Source organism: Pagrus major, chromosome 8 (assembly GCF_040436345.1).
Source record: "Pagrus major chromosome 8, Pma_NU_1.0".
Taxonomy (NCBI): domain Eukaryota; kingdom Metazoa; phylum Chordata; class Actinopteri; order Spariformes; family Sparidae; genus Pagrus; species Pagrus major.
This window is the reverse complement of record NC_133222.1, coordinates 19,794,259-19,813,293: the sequence shown is the minus strand read 5'-3', so window position 1 is coordinate 19,813,293 and position 19,035 is coordinate 19,794,259. Positions and strand designations below refer to the sequence as shown.

At 38.6% G+C, this 19,035-nt stretch overlaps 3 protein-coding genes across 5 annotated transcripts; all 3 read left to right on the top strand.

Moving 5' to 3' along the window:
- Positions 1-196: 196 nt before the first annotated feature.
- efcab10 (EF-hand calcium binding domain 10) lies at positions 197-1,690 on the top strand. Its single transcript, XM_073472924.1, has 4 exons — positions 197-350; positions 917-1,081; positions 1,377-1,467; positions 1,575-1,690. Exons 1-4 carry the CDS (start codon positions 200-202, stop codon positions 1,627-1,629), a joined length of 462 nt encoding a protein of 153 aa, XP_073329025.1. The 5' UTR covers positions 197-199; the 3' UTR covers positions 1,630-1,690.
- Positions 1,691-2,779: 1,089 nt separating this feature from the next.
- Positions 2,780-9,425, top strand: samm50 (SAMM50 sorting and assembly machinery component). 2 transcript variants are annotated; one of them, XM_073472672.1, is made up of 15 exons: positions 2,780-2,942; positions 4,529-4,639; positions 4,748-4,849; positions 4,951-5,038; positions 5,228-5,334; positions 5,573-5,703; positions 5,983-6,070; positions 6,426-6,554; positions 6,774-6,845; positions 6,926-7,012; positions 7,382-7,452; positions 8,018-8,085; positions 8,178-8,324; positions 8,518-8,659; positions 9,119-9,425. In XM_073472672.1, exons 1-15 carry the CDS (start codon positions 2,922-2,924, stop codon positions 9,162-9,164), a joined length of 1,410 nt encoding a protein of 469 aa, XP_073328773.1. In that variant the 5' UTR covers positions 2,780-2,921; the 3' UTR covers positions 9,165-9,425. The 2 variants fall into 2 exon arrangements, with proteins under 2 accessions (XP_073328773.1, XP_073328772.1); XM_073472671.1 differs by having other exon boundaries at positions 2,824-2,942; positions 8,018-8,087; positions 8,171-8,324; positions 9,119-9,255.
- Positions 9,426-9,915: 490 nt separating this feature from the next.
- api5 (apoptosis inhibitor 5) lies at positions 9,916-18,744 on the top strand. Of its 2 annotated transcripts, none has more exons than XM_073472696.1 (14): positions 9,916-10,238; positions 11,143-11,304; positions 11,513-11,606; positions 11,875-11,940; positions 12,429-12,580; positions 12,832-13,038; positions 13,587-13,691; positions 14,487-14,576; positions 15,202-15,383; positions 15,589-15,682; positions 15,807-15,863; positions 16,745-16,824; positions 16,934-17,076; positions 18,074-18,744. In XM_073472696.1, exons 1-14 carry the CDS (start codon positions 10,164-10,166, stop codon positions 18,151-18,153), a joined length of 1,587 nt encoding a protein of 528 aa, XP_073328797.1. In that variant the 5' UTR covers positions 9,916-10,163; the 3' UTR covers positions 18,154-18,744. The 2 variants fall into 2 exon arrangements, with proteins under 2 accessions (XP_073328797.1, XP_073328799.1); XM_073472698.1 differs by having other exon boundaries at positions 10,075-10,238; positions 16,934-17,040; positions 18,074-18,252.
- The last annotated feature ends 291 nt before the right edge of the window (positions 18,745-19,035 follow it).

Sequence of the window (19,035 nt, the reverse complement as noted above, 5' to 3'; positions counted from 1 at the left end):
GTATTATTGTAAATTAAATATCTTTGGGTTTTACACTGCTGTATTGAACTTGTGATGGACATTGTTCTGTATTTTTGACATTCAATTCAAAAAACGACTCATCAAATTGTCAGGTAAAAGTAGTTTTAACTTGATCAACAGTGAGGGACCTCACAAGTGTACACGACAACAAACACGTTCGTGTGTGCGCGCGCGTTAGATGTTGGTGTATCATAGCAACGAGTTCAAACAAAGTGAAGCGTTAAAGATGGCGACGCAGAGAGAGAGAAACGCCGCAGATTATCTCAAACAACACAGAATTATGGAGCTCATGGACAACCTGACCAGCATGCTCTTCTTTCACAGACCTGGTTAGATCTTATTTCCTGTCTTTTATAGATACAGCACCGTAGCATTATGTGCTGAAAAACGCTAGGTGTTGGTAGCAGCTAGCAAACCATTTAGCTCTGATTATAAAACACAAACCACAACAAGTTTTTGGTTATCTTCTCAGTCAAAAATCAGAGTTTATTTAGCTGACTATGTGCTGGATTAGGAGTACTGTCCTTCTGACTCTCCTCATGCTAGATGGTAAACAAAACATAGGCGAGCTATCCCAACATCACAGGTGTAGCTAGACATTTAGCAATAGGCTTACTGCCATTTGAAAAAATAGTGATGTGTGTCACAGTTTGAGGCTACTTACACACAAGCCAAAGTTCTTCCCCTGGACATATGGACCTATGTGTTGATAGTGACTATAAAGTGTATTTAGATAGAACATTAGTTTTGTCTTTGTTAGTTATTATTCTTATTAGGTCTTATTCTGATGATATTATACCAACTTTCTCCTGATTGTTTCATAATTGAAACACCAGACACACACACATTTGAATGATTTACACAGTGATTTATTGTGATTTATTCTTTGATTCAGAGAATCCCAGAGAGTTTCTCGTTGAGCAGCTGGAACAGCTGAAGATTTCTCGTCAGAGTGATGTGATAGGGCCAAATCTGTTCAACAACACCAACCTGAATGCAGTTTTCGGGATACTGGACCCTACTAATCAACAATACATCACTTTTGCCCAATACAAGCATGGTAAGCACAGGACATGGGGCTATCTTGAGAGGAGAGGCACTCTCAATATGATTAAATACACAATTGTTGTTTATATTAGCAATATAATTCGAAGATGACTAGAACACATAATAAGCAATATCTTTGTCTAGTTATTTGTAATAATTCAATGTTTCTGCATTAGAGCCAATAATTATTGTAAAATGCCATACGTATATAGTAATTCATTCATTCATTCACTCGTAATTTAATTTTTTTTCTGAATAATGACACTGTGGAACTAAAACAAATACTCACAAAGCATTTTTCCCCACAGCTCTGACCACACTGGGCATTAAAGACATTAATGAATGTCCTGAAGGTGTAAATGAAGACAGAATATCCCATGAGACTTTCATAACAGAAGCGTAAGAGCAGCTTGTAAAATCTTACAGCACAGTGACGACAGAAATAATCAGAATTATAAAATTCACCTTATTTTGAAATTAATGTTTGCCTCGTTTTGTTGTTGCAGGATCCAAGGCCTGAAGAGATGCTCAGCAACATACTGTGGAAAACAATGGACTTGATATGATGATATGCATTTGGATGTTATTGTTGGGACTATGATTTATGTGGAGCTGTGTTTTGTAAAATTACCACATTTTTAATTATTATTGTCATTAAACTGCTAATGTTATTTTTTCTGATTCAGGCAGTTTCATTTTCATTGATTCATGCATTTCAGTTCAATTTTTGCAGTTAAGTCAGCATGTATCAAGACTTTATCAGGAGCTCTCAGATAAGTAGGATAACAGAGAACAAAAGGTATTATGCATCTTAAGTCTACATCCTAGCTTTGCATCCCAATTCTGGGTGATTTTCCTTTTCTACTTTTATATTGACAAAACAAGATTCTTTCCAGGTGGCGTAATCTCACACCGTTGGTCAGTTTAACAAAGTCTCAAAAATACAGGATACATTTTATAAGTTTTCATCGAACAAGAACATACTTTGGTGCACTCCTCAGCATTATCTTGAGGATTATCTCTGAGGGTACCCACCTCAAGTCACACCCAAACACACCTTCTGACTGCATGATTCTTGAGGAATAAATGCTCACAGTAAGATAGCCTAAAAAATAAACACAGTTATGAACACAGTGTTTAATAATGATAATGATTACTCATGAAAATATAACATTCTTCCTACAATATACCATACACCCACCCAAGCCACAGTCTGTTCACCCTGCTGCCATCTGGCAAAAGATACAGAAGTATCTGCTGTATACTGCAGTGTATAAAATAGATTTCTTATTATGTAGAATAAAGGGACGTCCACTCCAAGTCTCTGTTTACATCCATGCAGCTCTCATGACAAGATGGATTTACAAAGTTAAAGGTTCATTTAATAGTCATTTAAAATACCATAACCCTAACCCTTTTAGAATGAAATTGAAGTTGTTTGTGTCTGTATCTTCCATAATGTATCAGCTAATGAAAAAGTACAAGTGTTATTCTTTTGTTTTTGCTTTTGTTTACAGTTATAAATAGTTACTATTGCAAAGACGCGCATTTGAATTTTTCAGTTTAAATTTCATTTACTTAAAGGTGCACTATATCATTGAGTATCAGTAAGTGTACTGGTGGTACCATTTTTTCCCCCATAATGTTGTATACTTTTTTCTTCATTTTGCAGCGTTGTTGTGTTGAACGCGCCCCCGCAGAGGGCGTGGTCAGGAAGTGACATGGCCGCCTCCTTATACGGAGCTTCACTGCCTTTCTCCGGTTACTTGTAGGTTAAAGAAATTGGTCTTTATTCCCCCGCACGCACAAAGTTTCTCCCACATTTCCCGGGACAGCACCCTACGGAGCTCAGCATGGGCACCGTCCATGCCAGGGTAAGGAGAAGTCCGCTGACCGTGTTAGCTAGGACTTTGACCTCTCCATGTTCAGTGGGTTTATCTGACAGAGCGGCTACTGTGCTGCAGGAAAAGGCCCTCACTGTACATTCAACAAGGTCCAACAAGGCTCAGGCATTCAGCTCTCTGATAAGAAACTGAATTACTTCACTGCTAAACGTGGCTGCGAGTTTTTAATGTTGCCATTAAAGTAAAGTGAAGACACTGTTTGGTGTGTAGTTAGATGGAAACTATAGACAGTAATGACACATGCTAGTGACTCGCCTCCTTACTGTAGTCTGCCCGCAAGAAGCTCCACTTGTGCTTACTGCATTCATTGTGTTGTTTACTCCAGTTAACTTGCTCGTTTTTCTGATCCATTATTCTTTACAGGGCTGTAGCCAGAGCCAGACTAGTCAAAGATATAACTAGAATGCATCAATAAATATTCTTGTGAGCTAAACGATTAAAATGTAGTGTAAAAGGAAATGGGCCTATAGATTTTATTCTGTTTATTTTTATTTTTCAATTCCCTCTCACACATGTTTAATTATTTATCCAGCCCCATTCCCCATGCAACATTCTCCATTTTCCTCACCACATTTCACATTTTCTTAATTCATTTATGATGATTAGATCTTTCTGACTGTTCAATGATATTTTGGCAAACTCCCTGTATTGTGGTGTGGTGTACAGTAGGTCTGAAACAACTGATTGCTTAATCGATTGGTTGACAGAAAATTAGTCAGTAACTGATTTGATTATTGAATAATGTTAAGGTCATTTTTCCAAGCAAAATGTCTCTGGTTCCAGCTTCCCCCGATTTGATGATTTGCTGATTTTCTCTGTTCTATATAATTGTAAACAAGTAAACAACTGTTTATATTCATTTAAGGGATCCCCATTAGAAGCACACGGTTGCGCCCCTAGTCTTCCTGGGGTCCCAAACATAAAAATACAGTACAGACATGCAATACGAAAGAACAAACTATTTAAAATTTGAAAACAGTCAGACAAACTATGTAGACACAGGCGAGATAAATTAATGATGGGGTGATACATACAGTATACAGTAAACGAAATATTTGAAGATGATATCTTTACCTGTGAAAAAAACATGTCTTTCTTTTACATTTTACAGACCAAATGATTAATAATTGAATAAATGAAAAACATAATCATCGGAACAAACAACAGTAAAAATAATCATTAGTTGCAATCCCTGTCTGCTGTGTAGCATTTTACTGTTTTGGAGAATAATAAATTCCTAGGTGTAGAACTGGATTAGATTCAGAATAAGTCAAATTTATTTATATAGCACATTTTATACCACAGGCGTAGACTCAATGTGCCTAAAAACAAAAACAAAAAGTAAATATCATACATTAAAAAATTGTATACAATAAAAATATGTAAGATAGAGAGCTATAACATATGTAAAATAGAGTAAAATCACCCAACATGTATAAGATGTGTGTAATTTAACAAATGTAATATCCACTTTGTATCATTATGAACCCCCAAAGATTCCCATTGTTCCAGTTCTTTGATTGTGATTATATGTTTGCTCATATTCTGTGTTGTAGAGCCTGGACCCTCTGCCCATGCACGGGCCGGAGCTTGGAGTTCATGCTGACGACATTGAGGCTCCAGAGATTGAGCAGGAGCCAAAACAAGAGGTTCTTGAAAACAAGAATGTAAGATATGTTTTGTTCAAGACAGTAATTATAACCAGACTCTTTCAATGGGAATGTATTTTTTGTTGGATAATGTTTCTAATGCTGTCTGTCCGTCCTGTTTTTCAGGTTGTTGTTCAACGAGTGCACATAGATGGGCTCGGAAGAACCAAGGAGGACCTGTTGACTTACGAAATCTCTGAGGTCTTCCGGGCAAAGAACTTGATTGATGTAGGTGCATGTTAAAACAGCTGAACTAATTAATACTTGTTCAATTTATGCTTGCAAGTAGCCGTTCCTGGCATCGACACATGGTTCAATCTGTTGTGCAGGTGATGCGAAAGTCCCACGAGGCCCGACAGAAGCTGCTGCGTCTCGGTATCTTCAGAAGAGTCGAAGTTGTTATTGACACATCACGAGGTGACCGGTCTTGAAAAAAACGCATGATTACACATAGGCACTTTCCAGATAAATGTATTCATTATAGTTATAAATTTTCTCTGATGAGCTGTGAAATCAGGTTAGTAATAATTCTCTGTTACATACGTCATTGTTTTAAACTTAGCATAAAATAACTCTGATATTTAGTTTATTTTCTCTTCACTTTAGGTGAGGATGCTCTTCCTAACGGCCTCGACGTGACGTTTGAAGTCACTGAGCTGAGACGGATGACGGGCAGCTACAACACCATGGTTGGAAACAATGAAGGGAGCATGGTGAGCACTATGATGGCTCATGTCACTATCTACTTACTGATTTGGATCCAATCTTAGTGTCATACTGATAAATGTATTTCAGCTCGACCCAAATCAATTGATCTGTTTGTGTTTTTTATGCATTTATTTTGTAGACATATTGATTCAAGATTTCTTTTAACACTTGATGTTGTTATTTGTTTATTAGCCTCTAAATACAGAATGAAAAACCTTGTCAACTGACCCATTTTAATTTTAGGTACTGGGCCTGAAGTTACCCAATGTATTTGGTCGGGCAGAGAAAATGACCTTCCAGTTCTCCTACGGCACGAAAGAGACATCCTACGGCCTGTCCTTTTTTAAACCTCAACCGGGAAACTTTGAACGCAAGTAAGACATTCATAAAATACATTTGTTTTTAGGTCTAATCAACTTGATACATGGTATGCATGTGTGTCTATGGTACTTTTGCTATAAGTTATCCAGATCAGTAGCATGGTGGCGACATTGGGATATTAAGGTGACTCATGTGGTTCTTAAACTTTAGATTTGGGCCCATCAGTGGAGGAGGTAAACGCCAGGGTAATCTATGCAGTAACTATAAAAGGATATATTTAGTAATCACCACAGGGTTATGACCTTCTTCTTCTTGTCTTTCTTTGCTTTCAGTATCTCTCTCAACGTGTACAAAGTAACAGGTCAGTTTCCATGGAGTTCACTGAGGGAGACAGATCGAGGCGTCTCTGCAGAAATGAGCGTAAATACTCATACTTTCTATTTATCTGCCTGATTCTTTCACATTTTGTGCAATTAGAAATGTTGTTCGTAAAAACATTGTTCTAATCTTTTGCCTCTTTGCACATGTATTAACATATTTAGGTTTCTTTTTATTACGTTTTTCGACCATATGTCTTACACTAATATTTACATATCATTTATGGATGGATGATGAAAAAGACTGACCAATGAAAGTCTTTTGCAGGCTTTCACATCGCCATTATTTTTTTTTTGCTATTTTACAAACACTCTATGCTGTATGCTCATTTACTGCATAAAATCTGTACAAATAAAAGTAATAAACTGGTTTTTCATTACCAATTTACCACCCACAGTTCCCAGTATGGAAGACCAGCCAAACCCTGAAGTGGGAGGGAGTGTGGAGAGAGCTGGGCTGTCTGGCTCGCACTGCCTCGTTTGCCGTCCGGGAGGAGAGCGGTCATTCACTCAAGTCCTCACTTTCGGTATTTGTCTCCTATTTTACATTGAGGACTTTACTTTTGGCTTTGAAATAGCTGTGGATAAAAGATTTTTGCACAAGTTACAATAACTAGTAACTTATTATAAGTGAATGGTGGATTTTAATTACATTGAATTGCAGTAAAAGACTGAATATCCAATAAAAAACTGTTATAAACACGTTCTAACAGTAGTTGTGTGAATTGTGCTTTTTTGTTTGACAGCATTCTATGGTCATCGACACCAGAAACTCATCCATCCTTCCCAAGAAAGGTGGCCTGTTGAAGATCCATCAGGTTTGTCGTTTGACACTTTTGCAAATGCTATATGACTGAACTTGGAAACCAATTTGATGTTTTGTGTTTTGGTTGTGTAGGAACTTGCTGGTTACACCGGGGGAGATGCCAGTTTCCTGAAGGAAGACTTTGAGATCCAGCTCAACAAAACACTCTTCTGGGATTCAGTGAGATTCTACATTTTTCGATTCAGCATTTTGGCAAATTATCTCATCTGTGGGCACTTAGCGTTGTTTAACTTTAAGCAGTTGGGCCAAAGTAGAAACTAGAGGATAAAGGACTATGAGATTATTTGTTGGTTTAGATTATTCTTGTACAACAATTAAGTGCGAAGTTAGTAATTCAAGCAATATACCCAGACTTCATTGTGAGCATGGTGTGTGAGGAGAAAAATTACCTAACCAACAGACTAATTTCCAATAACCTTGGTGTAGTCCTTCTTTCGCCAGGCACACATTTTTATGTTAAATAAGAAAAATAACCTGACATTTGGCTAGTTTGTTGTTTCTGTTAAACTATTTGACTTTCCCTTCCAGGTCCTTTCTGCCTCATTGTGGGGTGGTTTGCTCTTGCCCATTGGTGACAAACCAACAAGCATAGCAGACAGGTACAGAAATACAGTACACCACCCTATTACCATTACCACAAAAGTCAGACATTATGGGTCCCCCTCAGACAAAATCAAGCTTGAGCCCTGTTTTTTTTGGCCTATATTTGTGTAATCTTGCACACAAATTGGCACCATTAAAAGTATGCCAAATTGGCTATTAGCAGTTCCTGTTTACAGTGTACCCATTGATGTCAAGACAACTGTCACTGGGTTGTTTTGATACTGAAGAAAATGATTGTCAAGTCCTGTGACTATAAAGGGCCTCTTTCTTTCTATGATTTCAAGGTGGATTTATTGATTCTTATTTGAGATGGACATTGTATTATATCCTTGGAAAGTGTAAGTTCCACTGAATCCAAACATAGGTGTATAAATTTACTGCTGATTGTGTTTTTAAGCAGGCAAAAACAGCTATAAACTATAATAACTAATTAAAACAACTAAATTACTACAACAACTAATTAAAACAACAAAATTAACTGTAGGGTTCTTTAATTGATTAATAGACAGCTCATGATTGTATTGTGTATTGTATGATTTGTGTGTCTTTGTTTCCTCAAAGGTTCTATCTTGGTGGCCCCACCAGTATTAGGGGATTCAGTATGTACAGTATGGGCCCACAGAGTGAAGGTGAGACATTAACTTGGCTGAGCTGCTTGGTAACTACACTGAAATTTAATGGCTAATTGTAAGGTTATTTGCTGGTATTACTGGTATGGCAGGCGACTACCTGGGAGGAGAGGGCTACTGGGCTGGAGGCCTCCACCTCTACACTCCTCTACCCTTCAGACCAGGCAGGGGGGGCTTTGGTGACCTCTTCAGAACACACTTCTTCCTCAATGCAGGAAACCTTTGTAACCTCAACTATGGTGAGTAGTTTGAAACAGACCACAAATGTAACGACCATTAAAGGTTCATGTTTTATAGAGCAGACCTTGAGATTTATGACAGAATTCTGTTTGTTATAATTGGGTGACAATTTAGGTCAGGTTTGGAGCGAGGTGTTTTGGTGAAGTAGATGCCCTTGACTTCTGTCTGGCTGAGGTTGATGTTTCTTTTCAGGTCAGGGGCCACGAGCACATTTGAAGAAACTGGCAGAATGCATCCGCTGGTCATATGGAGTGGGCATTGTGCTGCGTTTGGGGAACATTGCCAGGCTGGAGCTGAACTACTGCATTCCCATGGGAGTCCAGAGTGGAGACAGGTAGGGCTGGTTAGGTTAACTAGGGTTATGTAAGATGATTTTGAATGTCACCTATTGGAGACACACTAGGTAAATTTGATGTCCAATAGCCTGCCTGCAAACACACGATGGATCGTGCACTTTAGTTACAAAAGACCAATCACATTAAAACTGCCTATATAGGTGAGCCTCTTTATCTCATGCCTTGTAACTCACACATTTGTCTACATGTGTGAAATATACTCAAGGGCTGATTAATCCAAATATCGTAAATATTGAGCAATGTCATAACCTTGTTCTATCAAAGTTGGGAGGCAGATCCTTTCACAATAAACATAAATCCTTCTCTCTACAATCACATAGACACATGTGATAAATTATATACACATACATTTTTAAGAAACATGTATGTGCCAAAAATAATCAGATTCTTGGTTTGCTTTGATATCCATTTTGTCCAATTTTCTCCGGTCTTTGCAGGATATGTGACGGGGTCCAGTTTGGAGCAGGAATCAGATTCCTATGAAACCACATGACTTGGATCAAGAGCTTCCTTGTGTTTCAACATTGTATGTCAGAAACTTAAATGTGGGGTGATTGATTTTGGAGAAAGATACTTGAGTGTTGAAACTCATTCCCATGTCGTTGGTGTTTGATGACCTACGAATGAGACTCAACAATCAACCATCTTCACCATAATGGCTTGCCACACCTTTAACTGGAGGTAAAATTGCTTGTACAGAATTGTTGTTGCAACTAAGTAGTTCAATAAAAGTGTTTGCACTGACTTTATGTTTTGATTTATCTATTCTTGTCATATGAAATCATTGCAAAAATGTGTGTGTGTATATATTCTGGCAATATAAAAATATCGACCAATGACTGCATTTTTGTACTCCCTTATATCAGTATCGGATCGGCCCCAATAATCCAGTATCGCTCAGTTGTAGCTTAGAGACACATCCTAAAAAGATAAATCCAACAAATATTACATTTTAGAAAATTATAAGCATGTCAGATTAACCTAACCATTATTGAAAATTATAACTATATATATATATAACTATACACTATAACATAACATAACATAACATAAAAAGAATAGAATAATTAAAATACAGTACATAAAATGTAATTAAGTCAAATAAAGAGAGTTGTGTCAAACAGACAGGTGTCATCACGAGTAATTTTACTGCGCACCACTTCAGCGCATACTCGCGGTCACGTGTGTTGTAAGTCGTCAGGCGATTGGTTAAACGTGCCCATGCGCTGTACTCATTGTTCCGTAGCATTATTAGCCAGCACACCAGTGATTGCGGGAAGACAGACCGTGGGGGGTATTCATTCACGGGCTTCTCGAAATTTCATCTCCCCGTCCCCTTTCCGAAAATCATATTTTCGGATAGTACGGCGTTGTTTGTGTTGTAGTCGTTTGAATCGGCACAAAAGCGATCCGAGAGGAGTTTTCGTCTGCGTTTTTATCGGCGGTCTTATCTGTGAGCGGCAGGCACCCGGACGCACGCTGATGGCGGTCACTATCGAGGATCTCTATCGTAGCTACGGGGTCCTTGCTGATGCTAGTAAGGACAACCTCGGCCAGGTAAATAAAGGCATATGTGTTCATTTTTAAACACTGGTTAACCGAGAGGTTTGTTGCTGTGCCATAGTATCTTATTTTACTTCCACTGTTGTTAACTTTGTTGACATAACATTGTTGTGTGCGTGCTAGGCTAGGCTAAGGGTAGCTAGCCAACGTAACAGTAGCGTAGTGACCGGGGTAATGTTAATGGCCTCGCCATAGTGACCCTTACGATAGGCGGTACTAGCTCGAGGTTCATAATTTTTAAGGCAACCAGACGCCCATTTATTTATTTTTATTAGCGAACCCATTTTCATTCATTTTGAAACTAGGGCAACTCGTTTTAGCCTTTAGCCTTTAGTCTGTTGACTCTAATTCACCGCAATACTTCTCTTTCAATGTTTTTTGTTGAAGTCGATGGGAACTATGTGAATGTTGTCAACGGAAAATTTGCATAATTCATATCAAATCTGAGTTAAATTGAGCAACACAAAGAGCACATAGTTTTCGTTTACAGTGAACTGGTAGGTTTTTGCCAGGTCTGTTCAGTCGATGTACTCCCATAATAAAAGGCACACTTTCTATTTGTAAGTGACATGAGTTTGAAACCACCCAGTCCTCGTGCGTATCAGAAACTCATAGGCTTGTTTTCCTCTATAATTTGAGATTTCTTGATCGCAAGCCTACACCTACGTCGGAATCAAGAGATGCGTTAACAGAAGGTTAAAAAAAAAAAAAAAAACAATGCAACAGAGCCTGAGATTCCCTGAAGAGCCTGTTGTAGAAATTTTTGTCTACAATGCAACTTCATAGGAGCTTTGTTATAGTATCTTATTGTATTTTTAGGTTTTGCGTGAATCATAATGTGATGCTAGACTTATATATCTTGCACATGTTAACTTATGTATTGTCCAATATTTTACAGCACAAAGATGCCTACCAGGTCATCTTAAATGGCGTGAAGGGTGGCCCGAAGGAGAAGCGCCTGGCAGCGCAGTTTATCCCGAAGTTCTTCAGCAGCTTCCCAGAAATGGCCGATGCAGCAATTAATGCTCAGCTTGATCTTTGTGAAGATGAAGACGTGTCGGTGAGTATTAAAGAACAGAGGTTTCTATCTAATAGATTCAATGGTAGTTGGAGTTTGTCTTGATCTTTAAATTCACTATGGTAAAAAATAGCTTGTGTCTTCCTTGGTTGATGTGGAGCTTCTTCCGGTGACTGTATGGATTCACGGGAGTCATTTTTATACCATCATAACAACCCCCTCGTGTGAATGTGTACTTGTCTTCATTCAGATTCGGCGGCAGGCCATCAAAGAGCTCCCACGGTTTGCAACTGGTGAGAACATCCTCAGAGTTGCAGATATTCTCACCCAGCTCCTTCAAACAGGTATTGGATGACTCGAACTACACACTTGGGCAATGTTACTATCCTATTTCATTTGTTTTCCCAAACTACCTAACAGATTGGTGTGGTTTTAACCTTTTGATACATTCATGTTGTTTACTTCAGTCATGGCTTAGGTCAGTGTAATGGCTTGGGTTTTTTGGAAATCAGATTGACTTTAAACAGCACATTGGGCTTTGATGTGATTCTGTTCAAAATTTGAATCCTCAAGAATGACCACTGAAGAGTCTGTTATTGTTTGTTCTTTCAGATGACACAGCAGAGTTCAACCAAGTGAATGCAGCACTTGTTTCTATCTTCAAGATTGATGCTAGGGGTGAGTATTGTTTTACTCCAATGTGGAGTTAAATAATGCCTTTGCGCACTTGACACAGGAAACTGAGAACTGTTCTTCTTAATCTCCCTCCTTGGGATACTTATGAGTGAGATTTCATTCTACTTGCTGAGAATGACCTGTGTTGTCTTGTTACAAGCTGTTTCAACTATATGTCCACAGGAAATTCTGTGTGAACTGCCCCTTTATGAACATGGTCAATCTGCGATTACAGCTAGTAGATCTGAAGTAGTTTGTTTAATTAAAAAAAATAAGTGCCCCTTTTTTATATTGAGGAGTAGGACCAGAACATGATGTAATACTGTATTTTAGCCTACTAAAATGGATGTACAGATTGTACTGTTTTGTAAACACGAGACATCAATTGGTCAGCTTGCTGTGTTTTTCATGATCATTGCATCCCTCATTCAAATAGGGGTTGTCATCCCATTTAATTTGTAATTCTTCACTTTCATTGACACATTGTGTAGGTACTCTTGGAGGCCTCTTCTCTCAGATCCTGCAGGGTGAGGACATTGTGCGGGAAAGGGCCATCAAGTTTCTGTCAGCCAAACTGAAGACCCTTCCAGAGGATGTCATGACAAAGGAGGTGGAGGACTACGTCTTTGCGGAGACAAAGAAGGTTCGACCATAGTGTAGAATTGATTTATTATCTTTACCACTCAATGGACTGGAATTAGGATGTGTGAAGACTGCTGCTGGCCAAAACTAATTGTTTAGGCTATGACTGGTAATTTAGCTGAATTATACATTACTTGGCTGATACAATGTCAGATGTAGTTCAAACATTGTGCACTTGGTGAATATTAGCCTGTGTGAAAACAGTCCTCATTGTTTTTAAGAGTATCCTTCTCTTCCCGACTGCCTCCTCAGGTGCTGGAGGATGTGACTGGAGAGGAGTTTGTGCTGTTGATGCGGTTAGTATCTGGCCTGCGGGTGCTGCAGACCGTGAACGGGCGACAGCAGCTGGTGGAGCTGGTGGTGGAGCAGGCTTTCCTGGAGCAGGCCCTCAACCCAGCTGACCCAGACACTGTTGACCGCCTGCTACAGTGCACGCGCCAGGCCTTGCCCCTGTTCTCTGTGAGTACAACCAATGCACCTTTACATCAACCAAGTTCACTGATCAGTAATGTTTTAAGATATAACAGAAACCACTGTTGTGCTGGACTAGAAGTTATATTCAGGTTTTAGTTTGCTTCCCTGTTTTTTTTTAATTTGTTTAGTAGAAGGTGGAGTGCCAAATTATTTTAATAATGAGAATTGAACATTGGTTAGCACTACAGCAGCCAAACCAGTGAATGCTTCATAATCAGGAATTTCAGTAAAGTTCTCTTGTCACGAAAGCCTAAAGTTGCATCTTTGAATTTGATGTGAAAATATTCAGTTTACTATTACATAAGATAAGGAAAAGCAGCAAATCACCACATTTGAAAGGCTGGAACAAAAAATGTTTTGCATATTTGCATGAACAACAACATAAACGTTTAATCGAATATTAAATCAACTAATGGACACATCTTTACACACAGTGCTTTTTGTTTGTCTATAGGCCTACCTTATGATGTGTAATCATTGTTTACTGTTATTAAAAAGTGTGAATTAATCATATTATTTCTCCTGTTTTGTAGAAAAATGTCCATTCCACACGTTTTGTAACCTACTTCTGTGATCACGTCCTACCTAACCTCAGCACCCTGACAAGTCCTGTGGCTGAGCTGGACATTCAGTTGGAGGCGAGTTCTACTTTCACTGTCTAACGAGAAATGAGGACTTTCTTGCTTTTACTTTTTTTGATCACACTCGTACCACCTCTTGGATTGGCGTCATGGTTTTGTCCAGCTGGCTATTTCAACCATAGTTCTGCAGGTCTTGAGAATTTGTGGACCAGCAGAAGTGGTTGTTTTTATTAGTACTGTTGTGAGACATTTGAAGTATGAGTTGTAAAGGCTCTTGGTCCTTGAGTAGGTTTAAAATATCACGTTTTTTGATATCTTTATCAATGATAATCAGTCACCGTTATCATAACCTTATGGCTTTTTTATATTGTACATTGGACTTGGCTGCAAAAACAGTGGTTGCAACTATTGCATGATTTCCAGTTCTAGGTAAGTCTACCGGAGTTTAAGAAGATAATTAGACTAAAGAATGGGGGGACAACACTTCCAGAACCAGCGGCTCCTCCAACTTTGCAACCTTGTAGCCCAGTAAAAAAAATACTAGCCAATATTTCCATCAGACAAATGACTAGTTTCCCGACCTTGATTTATTCAGTCCGAATCAGCACTTGAGAGGCCCGATGAATATGGCCACTGGTGTGAGGTCGATATTCCTAATGTCTGACATTTGGTGAGCGGTTGTAGTAGTAAACAAAGTCAGCGTGGCAGCCACCTGTCAGAGGTGTCAGCCAACTGCATGTTGTTAATGGGTCATTAGTCTGCACCACGCAACACTGTTTCTCATTAGCAATGCACATTACACTGTGTGAGGGGCTCTGCTAAAGCTGTGTGTGTATTTGTGTGTGTGTGTAGGTGCTGAAGCTGCTGGCTGAGATGAGTCCGTTCTGTGGAGACATGGACAAGCTGGAGGCCAACCTCAACATGCTGTTTACCAAGCTGCTGGTGAGAACGGATTGTCCTGTTGTTGTTGTTGTTGTTGGACATGGAGGAATACAAATGCGCTTAATAATCAAAATATACGTTGGCAGTTTTTCAACTGGCTCCATTTTCAGATTTTCTTGCTCTTGTTTTAGTGTTTCCTTGCTTTACAGTCATATTGTTGCACACATACATGCTAGGTGCTGGTCCTCTCAGTCAGCTTTTTACTCTGGGCCCCGGCCAGCTGAGGATTAAATTTCTAGCTAAGAATACGTAGTCAGATTGTCCCATGTGGTCTTGGTATTTTGAACCAACAACCTTCCCTTTTAGCACCTACATTTTTACAACTATTCCTGGCAAGAGTTCTTATATTCAAAGTACAGGAGAAAAGAGGTTGTAGTAATCAACTCAGGTCAATTTAAAAGTGTCGTTCTTATAGTAATGATCTATAATTCACATTAAACTTATTCATAAGATATTTCGGTGCAGACTCCACAACGTTTAAAATAAATACTGGGAGACTAAAACTCTATTCCGTACTTTCTTTTGTTCCAGTAAACTCTCAATTTCTCACTTCAATTTTAACACTTAAGTAGGGGACACAAAAAGGTTCCAGTGATGATTTTTAATGTGTTTTATGTTTGTGTAGGAGTTCATGCCCCTGCCACCAGAAGAGGTGGAGAATGGGGAGAACTCTGCAAACGAGGAGCCCAAACTGCAGTTCAGCTACGTGGAGTGTCTCCTCTTCAGCTTCCACCAGCTGGGCAAGAAGCTGCCAGACTTCCTCATCGACAAAGTGGACGCTGAGCACCTCAAAGACTTCAAGATCAGGTGAGAGAATGGTGCATGAAAATGTCTCTTGGAGTGCAGGTAGTTAAATGAATGATGAAACTGAAGTGTGATTTTTTTTTTTTTTTTTTTTTTTTGAACATGTTGGGTGTGTTTGATGGTTTTGCTTAATTTACAGACAAATTCTCTTTGGTCATTTTATCCCAAAACACCTTTCATATGGAACTGAATGTGCTTTGTCTTACAGGTTACAGTATTTTGCCAGGGGCCTGCAGGTTTACATCAGACAACTGCGAGTAGCACTGCAAGGCAAGACGGGAGATGCTCTTAAGACAGATGAGGTAACAAATACTGTCAACTTAAGTTTGCATAGCTTAAGTAGAAACTTCATGCATAAGCATAGTAAGTTGCTTTGTGTTCTTTTCTGCTGTCAAATATACTAACTTGTCTTTTGTGTGTAATCAGAACAAGATCAAAGTGGTTGCTCTCAAGATCACAAACAACATCAACGTCCTCATCAAGGTAGGGTGTTTGTCATATACACTGAGAGACCAGAAAAATAAGAACACCTGTATGAAGTAATGCAACACAACACAATAAACCTGCATTAAATATAACCCCAGCGCTCCAACTTAAAAAAAAAGAAGTTGGCATGCTGTGTAAAAAGTAAATAAAAGCAGAATGCAATCATTTGTAAAAGAACTGTGTTTTATGAAGTGTTCCTCAGCCCATGTAGTAGTATCCCTTATACAATCATATGTTGAACCCCGCCTCATCCTTGCTTGTAAATGACTGAGCCTTTCGAGGATGCCCCTTTCATACCCAATCATGATACTATCACCTGTTACCAATGAACCTGTTTACCTGTGAAATGTTCCAAACAGGTGTTTTTGGAGCATTCACAGGTTTCCCAAACTTTATTATTATTCCTGTACCAACTTGTTTGAAGCGTGTTGCTGACATCAAATTTTGAATAAGCTTTTACATATTTACGAAAATCAGTCCCTCAAATGTTCGTACTACACAACTTAAAATTTTCAGTTTTTATCCAGACTTCTGCTCAAATTGTGTACGGAATTGTTTTTGTGGTGGGCTGCAATATGTTAAAAAAAATGTAATCATTTATTCATAAAAGAGAAGCAGTAACACCTGACAATAATGACTTCCATTGCAACAACACAAAAGTAACCCAGCACCGTTCTTGTACCGCGTAAACGACAATAAAGAATGACATTTTGCAAGGAAAGTATTTATTACAAGAACGGTTGGATTAAATTGTATTACAATGTACGGGGTTTCTATTCTCTGGTCATTTAGTGAATCTGGGTAATAAAATATAAACTCTGCATTATAATAGACAAGTTTTTTTAAATTTGTCTCTACAATCTTTATTTTCATTTCAGGATCTCTTCCACAATCCCCCATCATTCAAGAGCACAGTCACTCTGTCCTGGAAACCTGTCCAGAAGGCGGAGGCAGTAGCGTAAGTCTGCTCCCACTTCTTGTCACCAGTGTTGACCGTAGTTAAAGGTGATAGAAACCCCTTTCATCACCTTTCGTCATCTTCATCTTCTTTCTGTATATGTTTTTAGGCCCAAGCGCCCGTCAGGTGAGGAGATGGGCTCCAGCGGAAGCACAAAAAAACAGATCCCTCCTCAATCCCGGAGGGACGCACGGCAAATCTATAATCCCCCCAGCGGCAAGTACAGCGCCACAATTGGCAATTTTAACTATGGTGAGGAGCACTCGGTGGCATTTTTTTTTCTTTTCATTTTTATAAACACTGTTGTGTAGCATGTACACCTATAATTTATTTCATACTGCACTTTTGTTTATTTGAGTCATTCATAGCTATATTTACTGTTTTCGTATCACGCACGTGTGTGTAAGGACTTAGATTTGACACAACATTCAAGGGAAACCTTCACTGTCTATGGAAGTAAAAACATTTGAAATGTAGGTGTAATGGTAGCTCTGGACAGTTTGAACTCTTATCCTTAGAGGACAGCAGCTATAGTCAGCTTTGATTCGCAGTAGATTGTTTTGAGTCGTCACAGGGAAAAAGCATCAAACTTTTCAAAATACACCTGCGGCATAATCCACGTCTCCATTATTAATCTGTATAATGATATGATTGATAAAATTATCTCTTTCCCTATAAATATCCAAATGTGTTGCTGCAAATGGAGCTTCAGAGCCATAAGATGATGATGATTGTGTGACAAGAAAATAGTGTATTTAAAGGAAAAGCTCACCCAAAAATGAAAATTCAGTCATGGAAAGTCAGGTGAAGAGTTGTAGTCCACTAAACATTTCTGGAGCTTCACAGCAAAACTGTTGCAGCATTCCCCTGAACAACTGAATTAGATGGGGACTTGTTTTAAAATGTAAAAAACAAAGAACTGCACTTTTAGCTCAGTAGCTACAGTGAAGATTTCGGCTTATGTTTTGTTTTGTTTTTAACATTTTTTTAACAAGTTCCCATCTACTTGTTTATATACAACACTGTTTGTGTGTGAAGCTTGCAAAATGTTTTGTGGACTATGAATCTTCATGCATCATATGACACCAGTCACACACATCTGATCAAATTAAAATTATTTTTGGAATTCCAGACTTTTTAGATATACGCATTGAAGTTTTGTATTATTAAAACTATTGACAGCAAATACAAATAAAAGTGGTAACAATATGTAGGATTATAATGTACTGTTTTGTTTTTTCTGCTATAGAGCAGCGTGGTGGATTCAGGGGCGGCCGAGGACGAGGCTTTGGGGCCAGAGGCAGCAGGAGCCGAGGTCGAATCTATTAAAGACACACACACAGTACATATTGCTCATTGAACTGCATTGCATCAAGATCTCAAGATCTTCTCTGCACCAAGATGGACTATTTGTCACCTACTCTTCTTTTTTCTTTTTTCTTTTACTTGTCTCAACGCCTTTTTCACTTTCCCAACTGACACACCACAATTTGTTTTGTTGTTTTTGGAGGGGGGAGGTGTCCGGGGTTTGGTTTCCTGTCTTCAGAATATCACTCAAGGGACTCAGACTTTTTAACATTTACTCCCAGTGTTCCTCTTGGCCAAGCGGTAGTACTAGTAAATCCACATGGTTTTTTTTCTTTAATTTTACAAAAAAAATACTATTCTGTGTATTTTTGTGGAACAAAAGACTGCCAAGTTGTAACTGATGAATATTTTTTTTGTCAGATTGTTGTAGGAAAAGATAAAGATCCTCTTGTTTTGCGACATGTTGATGAATGCATTACTTTCTACCTTTTTATTTAATCTTGTTTTCTTTTTTATTAGAGCTTAAGTTGGACTGGCTGACTATGCTACTTTGTATGAATCAATGATGTTGTTTCATTGGATTTTTATCATAAACTTGTATGGAAGTATGAACTTTTGTCTCTTGTTTGTGTACAACATTGCACTAGTTACATTGCAAACTACTGCTTCACATTTCTTTTTTTCTCAATGCAAAGCTTCTATTGCATCTTTTAAAACCTTTTCCAATCTTACCTTCTCCCATTCTGTGCTCTCATGTTCCATTCATCCCTCACCCACTCATTCATCCCATTTATCCTCTCCATCCTTCTCTTTCCTTTTCCCTCGTCTTTCTATTTGTGCTCACCTATATCTGTACCAAAACAGAGGGAACTGGGGGTAATTTTAGCGCGCGTTCTGGCGTCT

What these genes read in the sequence shown, in the direction of transcription:
- samm50 (XM_073472671.1), top strand. Translation starts at nt 2,922, where the DNA reads ATGGGCACCGTCCATGCCAGG. An exon ending in GAAACAATGAAGGGAGCATG is followed by an intron (nt 5,335 to 5,572) that starts GTGAGCACTATG and finishes TTTTAATTTTAG; the next exon opens with GTACTGGGCCTGAAGTTACC. An exon ending in CACTCAAGTCCTCACTTTCG is followed by an intron (nt 6,555 to 6,773) that starts GTATTTGTCTCC and finishes TTTGTTTGACAG; the next exon opens with CATTCTATGGTCATCGACAC.
- api5 (XM_073472696.1), top strand. Translation starts at nt 10,164, where the DNA reads ATGGCGGTCACTATCGAGGATCTCTATCGTAGCTACGGGGTCCTTGCT. An exon ending in GTGAAGATGAAGACGTGTCG is followed by an intron (nt 11,305 to 11,512) that starts GTGAGTATTAAA and finishes GTCTTCATTCAG; the next exon opens with ATTCGGCGGCAGGCCATCAA. An exon ending in AGGCCTTGCCCCTGTTCTCT is followed by an intron (nt 13,039 to 13,586) that starts GTGAGTACAACC and finishes CCTGTTTTGTAG; the next exon opens with AAAAATGTCCATTCCACACG.
- efcab10 (XM_073472924.1), top strand. Translation starts at nt 200, where the DNA reads ATGTTGGTGTATCATAGCAACGAGTTCAAACAAAGTGAAGCGTTAAAG. An exon ending in GCTCTTCTTTCACAGACCTG is followed by an intron (nt 351 to 916) that starts GTTAGATCTTAT and finishes TCTTTGATTCAG; the next exon opens with AGAATCCCAGAGAGTTTCTC. An exon ending in GAGACTTTCATAACAGAAGC is followed by an intron (nt 1,468 to 1,574) that starts GTAAGAGCAGCT and finishes TTGTTGTTGCAG; the next exon opens with GATCCAAGGCCTGAAGAGAT.